Here is a 16126-nt window from a genome sequence, read left to right as displayed (position 1 = left end):
GACTGCCTGCTGAAACTGTCTATGATTGTTGAGGTGACTATGACACTCCTTTCTGTGATGTTATCAGTGGAGTTTAGTACACAGTCAAGACACATTCTGAAGCCCTCCACTTCTGATACAAGGAAAGAGACCAATGCTGTTGTGAACCTTGAAACTCAACATGTCCTGACATTCTCAAATTGATTAGTCTGTCATCATGTGCCAGGCCTGTGGGAATTGTTCACTCTACCACAATGTGTATCTTCATTCATCACTCCACACGATGCTCTTCCGATTGCTGTAGGGTCCACACACAACATAATTTTTATTGGCAAACAAGTGAGCTGTAGGGATGTTTTCATGTGAGTGTTTCAGGCAATGGGAATATTTCTGTTCTTTTCCTGGACTCATTTTTATAGAAAGTGTACTTTTGGTTGTCAACTGGGCCGATAAATCCACACAAACACAGATTATTCCAGTGGATGACCTATCTGTTTGTGTTAAAGTTTAGCTGACATCCACATAGCAAGAGCATCTTAGCCAACTGTCCACAATACTGATGAAGTAGGGCCAGTATCACCTCGTGTGTTCCTACATTCCTCCAGATCCTAAACTGGTCTTAGTCGAGTTCAGTTTCTTCCAGTCTTCGCATTCTCCTGTGGACAGTCTGTGTCTGTATTTTGCAGCTATGTGTACAGGATGGGTGTATGGGAAGGCAGTGGGCATTATAGAATGATTAGGATAAAATTTAGACAAAGGACATTTATTGGTGAAAGCATGTTAAAGAGGGGTCACGCCTAAGGAGGCGAGGGTGAGCCAGAGCGTAGAGTTTGGTGAAACGTAGTTCGCGAAGCTAACGAAAGTTGGCATCTGCCAATCGGGGCCAGTCCGAGCAGCATGCCGGCTCTGAAAACCAAGTCCCCGGCGCCGCAGCACCAGGAGAAGCGGGAGTTGTTCACTGCTACAGGGCGAGTGTCCAAGAGCGCGAGAAGACAAGTGCGGGTTCAGCGACAGGCGGCCGGGTAAATTCGATGCACCACACAACTTCCTCCACCCTGATTGGTCGGGATCGAGAAAACCTTGCAGGCGGTCTGAAATCTTCCAGAGCGTTGCCTGCTAAGTGATGCCTGAGGCAGCATTACCTCATCAGCACATGAGGGAGGTGCGTGGCCAAGGTGCCCTTCGTCAGTGCTGACTTCCCGTTGCTACACCGTGGGACAAAAGAATTTACAGGCGGCTAACACTGCCAGCTGTGGCTTGGCCATAATGGAAAAATGAAGTTACCATTTGAAAGCTCATATAATAAAGTAAAATCTCTTACTGTCTGGCACATCCTTTACATATGACTTATCTGTAAAATCTGTATTGCTGTCCCATATTTCCCACCTCGTCTACACTTACTTCCTATTGCACAATATTGCCTTCAAGTTCCGTTCGTTAGTGTAGCCCTTCCATGTAGGCCCATATTCTTCCCCCTTTCCAGCCATCCATTCTTTGGTAGTATCGGGTTGACATTTGAGCCCTTGACACTCATACAACTGATTATCTTTCCTCCCAAGGTTTCTTTGATTTTTGTGTAGGCAGCATTTCTTTATTCCCACATGACTGCATTCTTCTACAGCTTTGTGTTTGTCTTCTAGCCATTCCTGTTTTGCCATTTTGCACTTCCTATCAAAATCTTTTTTGGACATCTGTAATCTCATTTGCCTGGATCATTTGTTGCACCCTTATATGTACTCTTTTCATCAATAATATTCAGTATTCCATATGTTATCAAAGTATATTTAAAGAACTTTTTTTTCCTATTTAATCTTCTTCTGTCTTTCATTGTTATAGCTCTGTTACTTTCTTACCTACTTATATTGCATTTCTTTCCCTTGTTCATTTGAAACTTGGAACAACCTCAGGTTCTTTCAGTTTATCCAGGCTGATATTCTTAGTTCGCAACCTTTCTGCAGTTTCATTCTGCTGTTCATAACCAAAAACTTGTGGTCAGATTACTCCTCTATTCCTTGAAGTGTTTTGCAATTCAAAATCTGGTGTCTAAATTATCATCTTGCCATAAAATAATCTACCTGATACCTTCAGGTGTTTCCAGATCTCTTCCATAAGTACAGTCTTCTTTCAGAATTCTTAAACAAAACGTTCACAGTGATTGAATTGTGCTATCAGCCCCCAGTTTCCACCAGCCAGCTTCCCCTTTCAGACCTTTTCTCCAGTCCACATCTACCTACTATTCTCTGTTTTCCTGTTATTTAATGCCAGTCTCCCCCCCCCCCTCCCACACACACACACAAACAAACACACAATTAAATTTTCATCTTGCTTAAAGAACTGAACAATTTATCTTATCTCATCCGAGTTCAAGATTGTAGTCAGTGAGCAAAAAATGGTTTTATTTACATGAGCTGGAGTGATGTATTTTTCATGCCACGAGCACTGTATACAACACTTTATTTAATAAGATCTGCACCTATTTGAAAACTGTTTACTTCAAAATGTAGCCAGGGTTAGGCTAAAGTCTACAAAGGGGCTGCATATATTACTCAAGAAATAAAGGCTTCATGTGAGACGAAAGGAAACACTCTCTGTCAGACAGAAAAGGCTCTGATATTGATGCCATAACTCTTTGCTAAACATGCTGTGAAATATTGAAGACAATAATATAGACATCAAGACAAATACATTGGAAGAAAAAGATAGTTACATCAGATAACAAGATAAAGACAACATGGAATATAGTGGAGGAGGATACTTGTAAAACCAGAGATGAGGAGAAGCAAGTAGCATTGGGGGTAAACGATATAATGGGAATGAATTTGTGCAATGTTGCAGAACTTTGTAATGAGCATTTAAGTAACTGTTACTAAAAAAGATGGGATTGTTGAGTTCAGTAGGTGCTGCCATGAAATATCTCACACCAGCCATTACAAACAACTTCAATAATATGAATACGCTGCTCATTGCCAATGTAATATTAATCATAAAAGCATTAAAAAAATCTAGTTGTTGTGATAAAGTAAGTTAGTTAACAAGTACTCTTTTGGCTTTATTTGTGCAACCAGTCATTTATCAGAGGAACGTCTCGCAAATGGTTGAAATATCCTTAAGTTAAGCCTTTGTGTAAGAAAGGAGATGAAATGGAAAAATGAAATGGCATTATTGGCTGAGACCCCCATCTAAAGTTGTTCAGCCAGCTGGCATAAGCCTTTTTATTTGATACCATTTCAGCAACTTACATGTTGATGAAGATTACATGAGATATTTAGAGCAACACAAACACTCAATCCCCTAGCAAATAAAATCTCCGACCTGGCCAGGATCAAACCCAGGATCCGGTGAGGCAACAGTGCTAACCGCTAGACCATGTGCTGCAGACTAGAAAAGAGATAAAGAAGTGCTGTAAGATTTCTGTCCAGTTTCACTTTTGCCAACATTCTGAAAAGCTTAGGAAATGTGACACATAATTGTGTTCTTAACCAACACAGCACAAACAATGTTTTCAATGCCGTGGTTCAGATTTCTGAAGAATTCAAATATTGAGAAGGCTATTTACATATGTAGCAAGAATGTACTTAAAAACAGGGCAGTATATTACAGGCTACTGGTAAATTTTGTTGCCTGTCACAGCAAATTGCCTGTGTAAACTACAATATCCCTTTTAGCAATATCCTTTCCAGCAATATCCTTTTCAGTAAATTTGAGTATTGTGGTATGACAGGAAATGTTTCAAAGCATATCTCTCTGACAGGAAGCAAAGGGTGTCTTGAATTAAGCTCTCTGTCATCATCTAAATGGGAACTAATTAGCTGTGGTATCCCACAAGGTTCCATCTTAAGGTATTTACTTTTTTGTGTATATCAATGACCTTTCATCATGAAAATTTTGAGACCAACTTTGTTTTGTTTGCAGATGGTACGTAGTTTGCAATAATAACAAATCAAATGTAATTTGAAAAAGATTGGTTAATGAAATTTTCATGGATAGTTCTTTGTCACTAAACTTTGATAAAAACACACTGTTTAGTTCAGGCCTTGATAGACTTTACTGACCAGAATATGCCTAAAATATGACAAATAGAGTGAAGATGTGATTTTCTCCTGGCATATACAATGTTCAAATAACTTGTCGGAATACAACTATGTGATGTTGTGAGAAACAGCCGAAATTTTGACAGGTACACACCCAGTCATTTGCAAGGCAAAACTGCAGTTGGATGTAATTGATATATATAAAAAGAGGTATCATACTTCACTTACTTTCATGTCCTAATGTCATATGAGATAATTTTTTGGTGTACTTAATCAAGCCAAGCTAAAATCCAGAAGCATATAAGAGTTATTTGTAGCATGGACTTAAGAGCATTCTGAAGAGGCCTGTTCAAAGGACTGGGGATACCAACTACTGCTTCACATTATATTTATTCCTTATTGAAATTTGTCACAAATGATACATCTCTCTTTCAACCAACAGTCCATTTTAGAGTCAGTACTAGATATAAGAATAAACTTCATAAAGATTTTAAGTCACTTATTTTGGTCAGTTATTGAGGAGCACACGTTTTCAATAACTTGGTATCAGATATATATATATATATATATATATATATATATATATATATATATATATATATATATATATACAAAGATAATGTGACTTACCAAATGAAAGTGCTGGCAGGTCGACAGACACATTTATATATATATATATATATATATATATATATATATATATATATATATATATATATATACAGGGAAAAAATATATCTAAAAAGAAAGAAAGTGATGAGACTTACCAAACAAAAGCGCTGGCAGGTTGATAGACACACAAACATGCACACAAAATTCTAGCTTTCGCAACAAACGGTTGCTTCGTCAGGAAAGAGGGAAGGAGAGGGAAAGATGAAAGGAAGTGGGTTTTAATATATATATATATACACACACACACACACACACACACACACACACGCAAACACACACTAATCTAATACATTCTTTCAACTTCTTCATCTGCAGAGCTAATAAGTTTCAATTCAATTTATTAGCATCCTTGTAGTGCATCATCGAAATGATGTAGGACTTGTCAATAAACATTACAATTTAAAATACATATACATGAAAATTTGTAATTGAATTTACTTGTCACTTAGACATTACAATTTTAATAGAACTTTTAGAACATTAACATAAAAATATACAAGTAGGATAACAACGTACAAAAAAAAAAAAAAAAAAAAAAAGGTTAGTGATTCTCACATCAAAGATTATTTACATTCTTACATTAACACTGTTTCACACTTTCATAGAAACAGCAAGTATTTAAATGTGAGCAATTACACATATTTATTATGTCAGGGAAATATTAACTGCGCTTTTATTGTCAACGATTCATAAACTCTTCAATAGTGTAAAAACTATTGCTCAATAACATGTTTCTTAATTCTCTTTTAAATATGTACAGTTTGGGTATTATTTTTAGTTCTTTGTGGAGAGCACTGTAGAGGATTTAATATATTTGTATTTCTGTGGTTGTTTATGGCTTTCTATATCTATAGCTACATCCACACTCTGCAAATTGCTGTAGAGTGCATAGAAGATGATACTTTCCACTGTACCAGTTAACGGGGTTTCTTTCCGTCCACTCACTTGTGGAGCATGAGAAGAATGTTGCTTAAATGCCTCTGTGCATTCTGTGATTAGCCTAATCTTATCATCGTGATCATTATAACAGCAATATGTAGGGGACTGCAGTAGATTCCTAGATTTATCAATTAAACCTGCTTTTTTTTCCAGTGCTTTGGAAGTAGGCCTTCTCAGGATAGTTTGCGGTTGTCTTCAAACGTTTGTCAGTTAAGTTCTTAAAGTATCTCTGTGTGACCATTCATGCTATACTTCTTCATATACATTCAATACCCCTGTTAGTTCTATTTGCTACAGTTCCCACACATTTGCGCTGTAGTCTATAATAGGTCACATGAGTATTTCAGGCGCAATCTCCTTTTTAGACTGATTGTATTTCCCTAATTGTGTACTAATTAACGTGATTCATCTACCTGCTTTACCTATGACTAAGTGTTTGTGATCATTCCAATTCATATATTTACAAATGGTTACACCCTGGTATTTGTTTGAGTAGACTATTTCCAACTGTGACTCAATGATATTGCAGTCACAGGATGCTACATTTTTTCGTTTTGTGAACTGCAAAATTTTAATTTATGAACTTATAAAGCAAGTTGCCCATTTTTACATCAATTTGAAATATTATCCAGGTCTGACTGACGATTTGTGCAGCTTTTTTCATACAATATTTCATTATAGATGACTGCATCATATGTGAAAAGTGTGTGGTTACTATTAATATTGTCTCCAAGATAATTAATAGACAACATGAACGAGTAAGGGTTCCAATACTCTTGCCTGGGGCACACCTGAAATTTCTTCTACATCTGTCAATGGCTTGCCATCCACGATAACATGCTGTGTTCTCTCTACCGAGAAATCTTCAGTCCAGTCACAAACTTTGTTTATACCCTGTATGGTCGTACTTTTGATAATAAGCATATGTGCAGTATTGAGTCAAATGTGTTTCAGAAGTCAAGAAATACTGCATCTACTTGACTGCCTTGATCCAGGACTTTAAGAATGACTTGAGAAAACTGCATGTTTTGTTTCACACGATCGATGTTGTCAGAATCCGTGCTTGTTGGCATGGATTAGGTAATTCTGTTTAAAATATCTCATTGCCAAAAATCCTGTTCTTTCTGGCTCCTCACTTCACTTGTCCATTTCTCTTTCCACATTCTCTAACACATCTACTCGATTTATTACTCTAACATTCCATACTCCGATCTTTGGCGTGCCATGTTTGTTTCCCTGAAGACAGCATCTTCCTGGGTATTTGCTGCCCAAATTATCTGAGTGGAGAACTCTTTTTTTTTTTTTTAATTTTTTTTTTACCTCAAGAATATTTTACTCAAGAGGATGCTATCATCATTAAACCATACAGTAGAGCTGCATGTCCTCAGAAAATATAATGTCTGTAGTTTCCTCTTGCTTTCAACCATACTCACTACCACCAGCATTGCAAAACCATTGTTGCTCCTGTTGTTAAAGAGAAGACTGCTGCTCCTCTCCAGGAACCATAGCATAGCAAGATGAGGTTAATGGGAGGATATTGAATATTGTTCCTAAAAATTTGCCTTTTTTGTATTCTGTGAAAAGAAACTTCTTAATAAAATGGTTTTCAACCATATCCTCTTTCATCTGTCATGAATGATAATTGTTTTCTCACATCATTACATTTGATAAGTTTTGTGTTCATGGTGAAAGCATATTTCTGGGAAGTTGGCACTACCATTGATGACAGTGAAATAGCGACTGTTATGTCAGTGACAGATGACAGTTGAAGGGAGCTTGTCAAAGCTTTTCATACAAGAATGCTTAATTATAATTAAAAACAAAATAATGCAAAGTTTGTGCTGATTATATATAATCATGGATCATTGAGAACAAACATTTATAATTATCCACAATAACATCAAATATAGATCTAGTGACAAGCATACATTGATTAATATTTTCACTGCATCTTTTGCAGTATAAATACTGTAGTGGTATTTCATATGATATTCAGAATTATCTTCTTGTGAGAAGCCCAGAACTAAAGAATGAAACAAAAAATGGAGTTTTTGTCAATGTATGATTTCATTTCCTGCAAAACCTCTTTGAAAATTGTTTTACTAAATGTGTTTGTCTTTTTCTGCTTTCAGGACCTCACTCTTCATTATTCTCAGCTTCATATATGCCAAGCTGCTGATTGTTATTTGTATAGCCTACGTCATCTCGGAAGTTGTGACTCAAAACATACCTCTACATTATTATGAGGTACGCTAGCACTATTTATTTACTTTCAACAAATTGTTATTACAGTTTTGTCACTAGTGCATAGATATTTTGATTTACAATGTCATAGTATTATTGAATTGTCACAAGCACTTAGATTACTTGTGTTAAATAGAATATTGCTACAAAAGCAAGAAAGCTTCATTTCAATTTAATGTAGCCGTAAAATAATTCGCAACTATCCTTGGAAACTGACTGCTGTCTGTTCAAAAGAGTGTGAATCATAAGTGTGTATAACTGTTGTTGCTTCTATAAGAGCATTAGGAATGCATTCCAGTAATGATTAGATGGGTAGATCAGATAACTAATGAGGAGGTACTGAATAGGATTGAGGAGAAGAGGAGTTTGTGGCACAACTTGACTGGAAGAAGGGATCGGTTGGTAGGACATGTTCTGAGGCATCAAGGGATCACCAATTTAGTATTGGAGGGCAGCGTGGAGGGTAAAAATCGTAGAGGGAGACCAAGAGATGAATACACAAAGCAGATTCAGAAGGTACTGGGAGATGAAGAAGCTTGCACAGGCTAGAGTAGTGTGGAGAGCTGCATCAAACCAGTCTCAGGACTGAAGACCACAACAACAACAACAACAACAACAATGGTGAATAGCTATTGCTGTTGTTTTGGCACATTTATTGTCATTCTTTCTTAGAACAGAGAGTTCAGTAGATTTCTGATCTTGGTTTTGTGCACACCAGTTTAGGAACTCGAACAGATTTTCTTTGAAATGTAATGCAAGTGGTGTTGCTTTGTGGACAAAAGTTCCAGTTTCAAACTGTTGCCACCGCTTGGGAAGTATGCTAGTCTTTCAATTACTTTCATTATCACTTACTTTCATTTTTATGTAAATCAAAATTAATGGTCTGAATTCACACACGGAAATCCACAGTTTGTCACACCATATTCTCTAGTTTTTACTTGTTATGATTACACATGCAAATAAACATTAGTCTTCAGCCTTAAGTGAGGTTATTGTATGGCCAGCTGAGTGCCATATCATGTGATTCACAGTCCATAAAACTCCCTTCAACTGTTGCATAAATCACTGTAGGTAGTGCAGTGTATTTGGTTTGCAGCTTTTGGGTAATAATTTGATAACAACTGCTATCAGTCCTTGGCGTACTGTTCTCTCTCTCTCTCTCTCTCTCTCTCTCTCTCTCTCTCTCTCTCTCTAACCTCTGTACTTCAGCTGCAATAAGCCCTCACGATAGCTGATAAGTTTATTTGAAGATCAATTTGATGATGCTATTAGTAGATTTCTTAGTCCTACCAAAGTGGTGATTGTTCTTAGTACTTACTGATGTTTGCTGTTCACAATAAGATGTCATTTACGAAGTATCTGGGCACATATAACTCTGATAACATCTAGAATATGACTGAACTAGTTTGCTTCTACACTCCTCCTTGTAAACCCACCGTACCTTAATTTATGTATAAAATATGGAAATAGGACATGTAAAGAGGGGTTACACCAAACTCAAACATAGGAAATTGTTCTTACCATGCACCTACATCCAGCCAGTGTTCTGCATACTGCTATAGTGAACTATGATCAGTGATAGTACATAAAATGATGTGAGAGATTGTGCAGTTTTGTTTTTGTTTATTGTAGTTAACAAAATGAAGCTAATAAATAGCCCTATTTCAGTCTTATGTAGTACAAACAATGGTTCTCACTTGGATTAGCCACTTCACGTTACAGGTGTCATAAGAACTGATCTAATTTTCAGAAGTTTTGCCATTCAGAAATTCAACTCTGTGATGTAATGAATATTCCTGCAAATTACTACAAATCACATCTTAGTCTTTGATACGTAAAATATCTGCTAAAATCATTTCTGCATGCTATTTATTGTTGCGGTGCACACTGACAAACCATGTCTGCCGTTGGCAAGATCACATCACTGACTCCCCTTCACGTTGGGTGAAACTGCACTAAGTCCCAAACACACTTTCAATGATGCCCAAAAATATCTGCAGTTGGCTCAAACTGCAGTATTGTCCAGAAGTTTCTGTTATGTTGCACCCCCTTGGGCCTGGGTGCAGGCACTGATTTGGTAGGGAAGGCGTCATAAAATCATTGTATCCTCTCCTGAGGCAAGCTGCCCCACAGGTATTGTGACAGCACTTTGATCTTACAAGGGGAGGCCACCAATTGTGAAATTCAGATTCAATTCATACTGCGCATAATAAAAGCTCATGGCCAGAGGTGTAATGTGGCAAAGCACCAAGATGCACTTCTCAGTCGTTGTCGAGAAAATCGACAGTTAAAAGAAACCGTTGCGGTGAAATACTCTACGTTTAATAATTTTCTACAGCGTCGTGGCGCAGCGGTAAGCGCTGGGGTTCGTAATCCGAAGGTTGCCAGATCGAATCTCGCGCCATGAAACTTTTTTTTTTAGTAATTCAAATGTGTGTGTACACACACACACACACACACACACACACACACACACACACACACACACACATATGTGTGTGTGTGTATATATATATATATATATATAACAGAGGGAAACATTCCACGTGGAATATATATATATATATATATATATATATATATATATATATATATATATATATATATAGTAGGGGAAACATTCCACGTAGGAATATATAATTCCTGGCAATCAGTTGCAACAATTATGCATATAATAAGTTGTTGAAAGTCGTTTGTCGTGGAAAAACTGGCGACTTCGAACATCATTATGTTTTCCGCAAACAAAGTTGTATTTCATAAATGTTATTAATTGTCTTCATAATGTTAACCACATATAGTTAACGGAAGACGTAGAAACGATATTCCGAAACGAATACGTATAGCGTAAGTCAAACGTTCGAATTAGAATAGAAACCCCACGAACACAGATTTGCTGTGGCAGGTATGAAATATAAACTCCGTTACTCGCTCGTTACACTTGAAGGACAGATGTTGAATGGGCCACAACGAGCCACCGCATAACAGCGTAGTTGTCTGCTAACTTCGAAAGAAGGTAGATGCGGTCCCTAGCGCAACTTACAACATCGTCGAAAATCAGTGCAGACGTGAGAGCTTTGGTACACCCTGTTAAACGCAAAAATGGAGGCGGTCCGCGAGATTCGATACGGCGACCTTTGGATTACGAACCCGAGCGCTTACCGCTGTGCCACGATGCTGTAGAAAACTATTAATCGTAGAGAGTATTTCACCGCAACGGTTTCTTTGAACTGTCGATTTTCTCGACAACAGCTGAGAAGTGCATCTTGGTGCTTTGCCACATTACACCTCTGGCCATGAGCTTTTATTATGCGCAGTATGAATCGAATCTGAATTTCACAATTGGCGGCCTCCCCTTGTTAGTTACTGGCAATGCAATAGAGTTTATGTTCAAGCTGGTCCCATGCATGTTCTGTCGAGAACAGATATGGATATCTTTTGGGCCACAAGGTTACCTAAACATCTTGCAGACAGTTCATAGATATCACACTCTCTGTGAGTGGTAGCACATACTACACAATTGGACCAACTGTCCAAGCTAAGATCCACAATGAGACCCCTTTTAAACTATTTTCTGGTACTATCAATGGTGTCTCACATGAGCACTGCGTGTCTTTCTCAGTGATCTCGTAATGTTTGACACTATTCACACCTCTTATATACCCTACCTGGTGTAACAACAACACTAATGCACTTGTACTTGTGACAGAAAATTGCAGCTGTGAACTTTTACGTGCCCACCAGTTGGGTGTAAATGTATGATGAGACATTGGCATCTGGACATATTTTCTGGATGCTTCACTTTTTTCCTCCAGGCAGTCTATATTCCACACATAGCTATATTGTGCTGGTACTGTGACCTGTCAGAGGTAACTGGCTATTTTGTATGGAACAGGTGGGATAACAGGGGAAGAGGTGAGGGTAAAATTGGACTAAGGGTTAGGGGAGAAAGGGACAACAGAGAAAGAGGATAGATATATAGTACCAAGGAAAACTTATTCTAGTGTAGACTGTCACGCCAACCGAGCTGTGCGCCATGTCAGATTAGTCCACCAAGCAAGATCCAAGAGCAAGTTTGACCAGCTGTGCTGCTGAACACAACACGGTCACAGTCATTGACTGCCAACAGGATCTCCCCACACCCACTCCCTCCCCATCCCCCCTTTTTCCTTCACCTCCCCTATTCACACTAACATATATGATCTGCATAAGTGCATAGTGGTCCTCTAACACTTTCCTCAGTCTTTCTGACTCCTGATCTGTCTCTGATAATATGTACTCTTGACATGCCTCTGTCCAGTGCTCCCACCTCATCTTCCATACTTCCCACTGATCAATTGTGGCTCATGCTTCCTGATCTCCACTCTTTTCCATTCATGCCTGGATTCTGCTCTGCTCTATTTGCAGCAGGATGAGTTTGCCCTATCCTCTTCTTTTACTGTCAGTCCCTGAAACGTACCTACAGTTCATAGGCTTAAGTAATATGATAAAGTTCTTGTTTACATGCCTATCCTCTTCTCAACTCCACCTTATGCTAAGGGTTTTTTTACTCATATCTTTGTTATAACGTAAGTGACTAGTAAAACAAAGCCAGTACCCATGCAGGGGATCATAAGTTTAGTTTATGTATATTCATTACTGGTATATATACACTCTTGGAAATTGAAATAAGAACACCGTGAATTCATTGTCCCAGGAAGGGGAAACTTTATTGACACATTCCTGGGGTCAGATACATCACATGATCACACTGACAGAACCACAGGCACATAGACACAGGCAACAGAGCATGCACAATGTAGGCACTAGTACAGTGTATATCCACCTTTCGCAGCAATGCAGGCTGCTATTCTCCCATGGAGACAATCGTAGAGATGCTGGATGTAGTCCTGTTGAACGGCTTGCCATGCCATTTCCACCTGGCGCCTCAGTTGGACCAGCGTTCGTGCTGGACGTGCAGACCGCGTGAGACGACGCTTCATCCAGTCCCAAACATGCTCAATGGGGGACAGATCCGGAGATCTTGCTGGCCAGGGTAGTTGACTTACACCTTCTAGAGCACGTTGGGTGGCACGGGATACATGTGGACGTGCATTGTCCTGTTGGAACAGCAAGTTCCCTTGCCGGTCTAGGAATGGTAGAACGATGGGTTCGATGACGGTTTGGATGTACCGTGCACTATTCAGTGTCCCCTCGACGATCACCAGTGGTGTACGGCCAGTGTAGGAGATCGCTCCCCACACCATGATGCCGGGTGTTGGCCCTGTGTGCCTCAGTCGTATGCAGTCCTGATTGTGGCGCTCACCTGCACGGCGCCAAACACGCATACGACCATCATTGGCACCAAGGCAGAAGCGACTCTCATTGCTGAAGACGACACGTCTCCATTCGTCCCTCCATTCACACCTGTCGCGACACCACTGGAGGCGGGCTGCACGATGTTGGGGCGTGAGCGGAAGACGGCCTAACGGTGTGCGGGACCGTAGCCCAGCTTCATGGAGACGGTTGCGAATGGTCCTCGCCGATACCCCAGGAGCAACAGTGTCCCTAATTTGCTGGGAAGTGGCGGTGCGGTCCCCTACGGCACTGCGTAGGATCCTACGGTCTTGGCGTGCATCCGTGCGTCGCTGCGGTCCGGTCCCAGGTCGACGGGCACGTGCACCTTCCGCTGACCACTGGCAACAACATCGATGTACTGTGGAGACCTCACGCCCCACGTGTTGAGCAATTCGGCGGTACGTCCACCCGGCCTCCCACATGCCCACTATACGCCCTCGCTCAAAGTCCGTCAACTGCACATACGGTTCACGTCCACGCTGTCTCGGCATGCTACCAGTGTTAAAGACTGCGATGGAGCTCCGTATGCCACGGCAAACTGGCTGACACTGACGGCGGCGGTGCACAAATGCTGCGCAGCTAGCGCCATTCGACGGCCAACACCACGGTTCCTGGTGTGTCCGCTGTGCCGTGCGTGTGATCATTGCTTGTACAGCCCTCTCGCAGTGTCCGGAGCAAGTATGGTGGGTCTGACACACCGGTGTCAATGTGTTCTTTTTTCCATTTCCAGGAGTGTAGAACAATGTATTTATTTCTGGACACAAATTATTGATTTTAGTATCTGTTGTACTCTATTTTTAGTCTGTCTTATTCAAAGACCAAATAATGGAAAATCCAGAATGGAATAATGAGGATATTGTGAAAAGGATAGAGTTGCAGACTGGCATGACACAAGACTGCTAAATAAGTTAGCTTTCAGCCAAAAAGCCTTCTTCTGTATTAGAAAACACACACACACACACACACACACACACACACACACACACACACACACATTCACACACACACACACATTCACACGAATGCACCCATCATGCACATGACCACTGTCTCTGCTGCCAAGGTCTGGCCTCAGCTAGGGTGACTAGAAGCAGATGTATAAAAAATTAGACAAATAGAATCAAAAAGGAGGTCAAAGCTAGGAAAAAGAGGACACAGAAACATATGTTCAAATTTAATTAATGAATTAATTCATTGATGTAACATACATTCCTGAACTTTTAATGGTACTCCTCTGAAGATCCAGTTTTCTGTCGAAGTGTAGGCTTGCTTAGCAGATAATTTTAAAAAGGTACACAGGGAAACTCTTTTAAATTATACTGGACCATCAAAATACCTTTCACAGATTCAAGGTTCAATCTATTCCTATCATCAGTCCATTGTGTGGTAACCAGTAAAAATATTCGTTCTGCATTTGCATTGTGCGCTGATATACTAAAAAAGTATTTGGCAAGTTATGACAATTCTGCATGACAATCAACCGACTTACTTTCAAAAAATACTTGGCCCATTTTTTTTTTCTACAAAATTGACCACTAAATTCAGGATCGTTACCATTCTGTTTCAGAAATTGCTTAAAATTACAGAAATGGTCACAATGCTTTCCATCTTCAGTTTCAAAAGCTTTACATTTATCTTGTAAATACAAAAGGCTTTGTTCAACAACACTGTAGTTAACATCTTTTTTAAGAGACATCCATTTAAAACAGGAAAAGTTGTCAACAAAGCCACTGTTTTAAATATTTGTGGCACGATTGGTACACCAACGTACACTTCTTCATAACAAGTTTAACGTCTTTATCAAAGAATTCTTCTGTTGCGGTTTCCAGATTCTGTTTAAACTTCAGACAAATGAATTTTTCGTTTAATCACTTCTCAAGCACCTGACATACAGAATCTAAAATTTCAGTCACTGTGAGCACAGAGTTGTCCTTTTCTATGTGCAGGATATTTGAATTGAACACAGATGTCAATGAAAGAAAATGCTGTAAGTAGGCTTCACTTAACTTCTTATTCTCAAAAAACTGAAACAAAATGTTTGCTGGCTTGGTTTCAGACAGGAAGTAAAATTTCAGAGCAGGATACATTTCCAGTACCCTATAAATGACTGGGAAAAGAGGCAACCACATAGTTTTCTCATGCTGTTGCTTTCTAATAGTGTAAATAGAAAAGTAATTACGAATTTTCACAGTGCCAGATATTTTATAAAACTCACTCGGTTACAATAAACAAAAAATCAAACTCACACATGAGTACTGGGTTCATGACATGAAACCTATAATGCCAAGGCAATATGAATCCAGAACTGAAATTATGGAAAGCAAATTTTAAATAATCGATATTTGCACTCACTTATGGATTGATCCATGATCAGCAGTGAAAAATCGATAAAACTGATGATCCTGGTGCCATCTGTAAATGGAGTATTTAAGGAAAGAGCAATAGAATGGGAATAATTGCCAATATATGAGGGCGGTTCAGAAAGTAACCTCCGATTGGTTACAGTGCGGGTTGTGGGGGGAGTAGCGACGCCATCTGTGCGTTCACGCACTCAACAGGTCAGTCGGCATCAAGCCGTGGTTGAGTGAACATCGTACCTGCGCTAGTTTAGTTTTTGTGGCAGTTTGAAATGTGTGCTGCAATAGAAAACCCCGCCAAATGTGAAGTGCGTGCTGTCATAAGGTTTTTTACAGCCAAAGGATATTCTGCAGCAGCTATTCATCGTGAGCTTTGTGCCGTGTACGGACCAAGAGTTATGAGTGAAGGAGTTGTCCATGAATGGGTACGTTTATTTAAAAGTGGATGAGAAAACATTCTTGATGAATAGAGGAGTGGTAGACCATCATTGGTGACTGACGAACTCGTTCAGACAGTTGATGCAAAAGTTCGTGAAAATTGACGTTTCTCAATGTCGGAGTTGTCTACTG

General features: G+C 39.4%; 1 protein-coding gene across 4 annotated transcripts in view; it reads left to right on the top strand.

Moving 5' to 3' along the window:
* The window catches only part of LOC126253660 (proton channel OtopLc-like), an 856134-nt gene that overhangs the window by 680813 nt on the left and 159195 nt on the right, over nucleotides 1-16126 (top strand). For all 4 annotated transcript variants that reach the window (XM_049955174.1, XM_049955178.1, XM_049955175.1 and 1 more), the window contains exon 4: nucleotides 7754-7868. In XM_049955174.1, the coding sequence (XP_049811131.1) occupies nucleotides 7754-7868 (115 nt within the window). The remainder of the gene's footprint in view (nucleotides 1-7753; nucleotides 7869-16126) is intronic.

Source organism: Schistocerca nitens, chromosome 4 (genome assembly GCF_023898315.1).
Source record: "Schistocerca nitens isolate TAMUIC-IGC-003100 chromosome 4, iqSchNite1.1, whole genome shotgun sequence".
NCBI classification, from domain to species: Eukaryota; Metazoa; Arthropoda; class Insecta; order Orthoptera; family Acrididae; genus Schistocerca; species Schistocerca nitens.
Note: the sequence above shows the minus strand (reverse complement) of the source record. Positions and strands in the feature narration are given on the sequence as shown.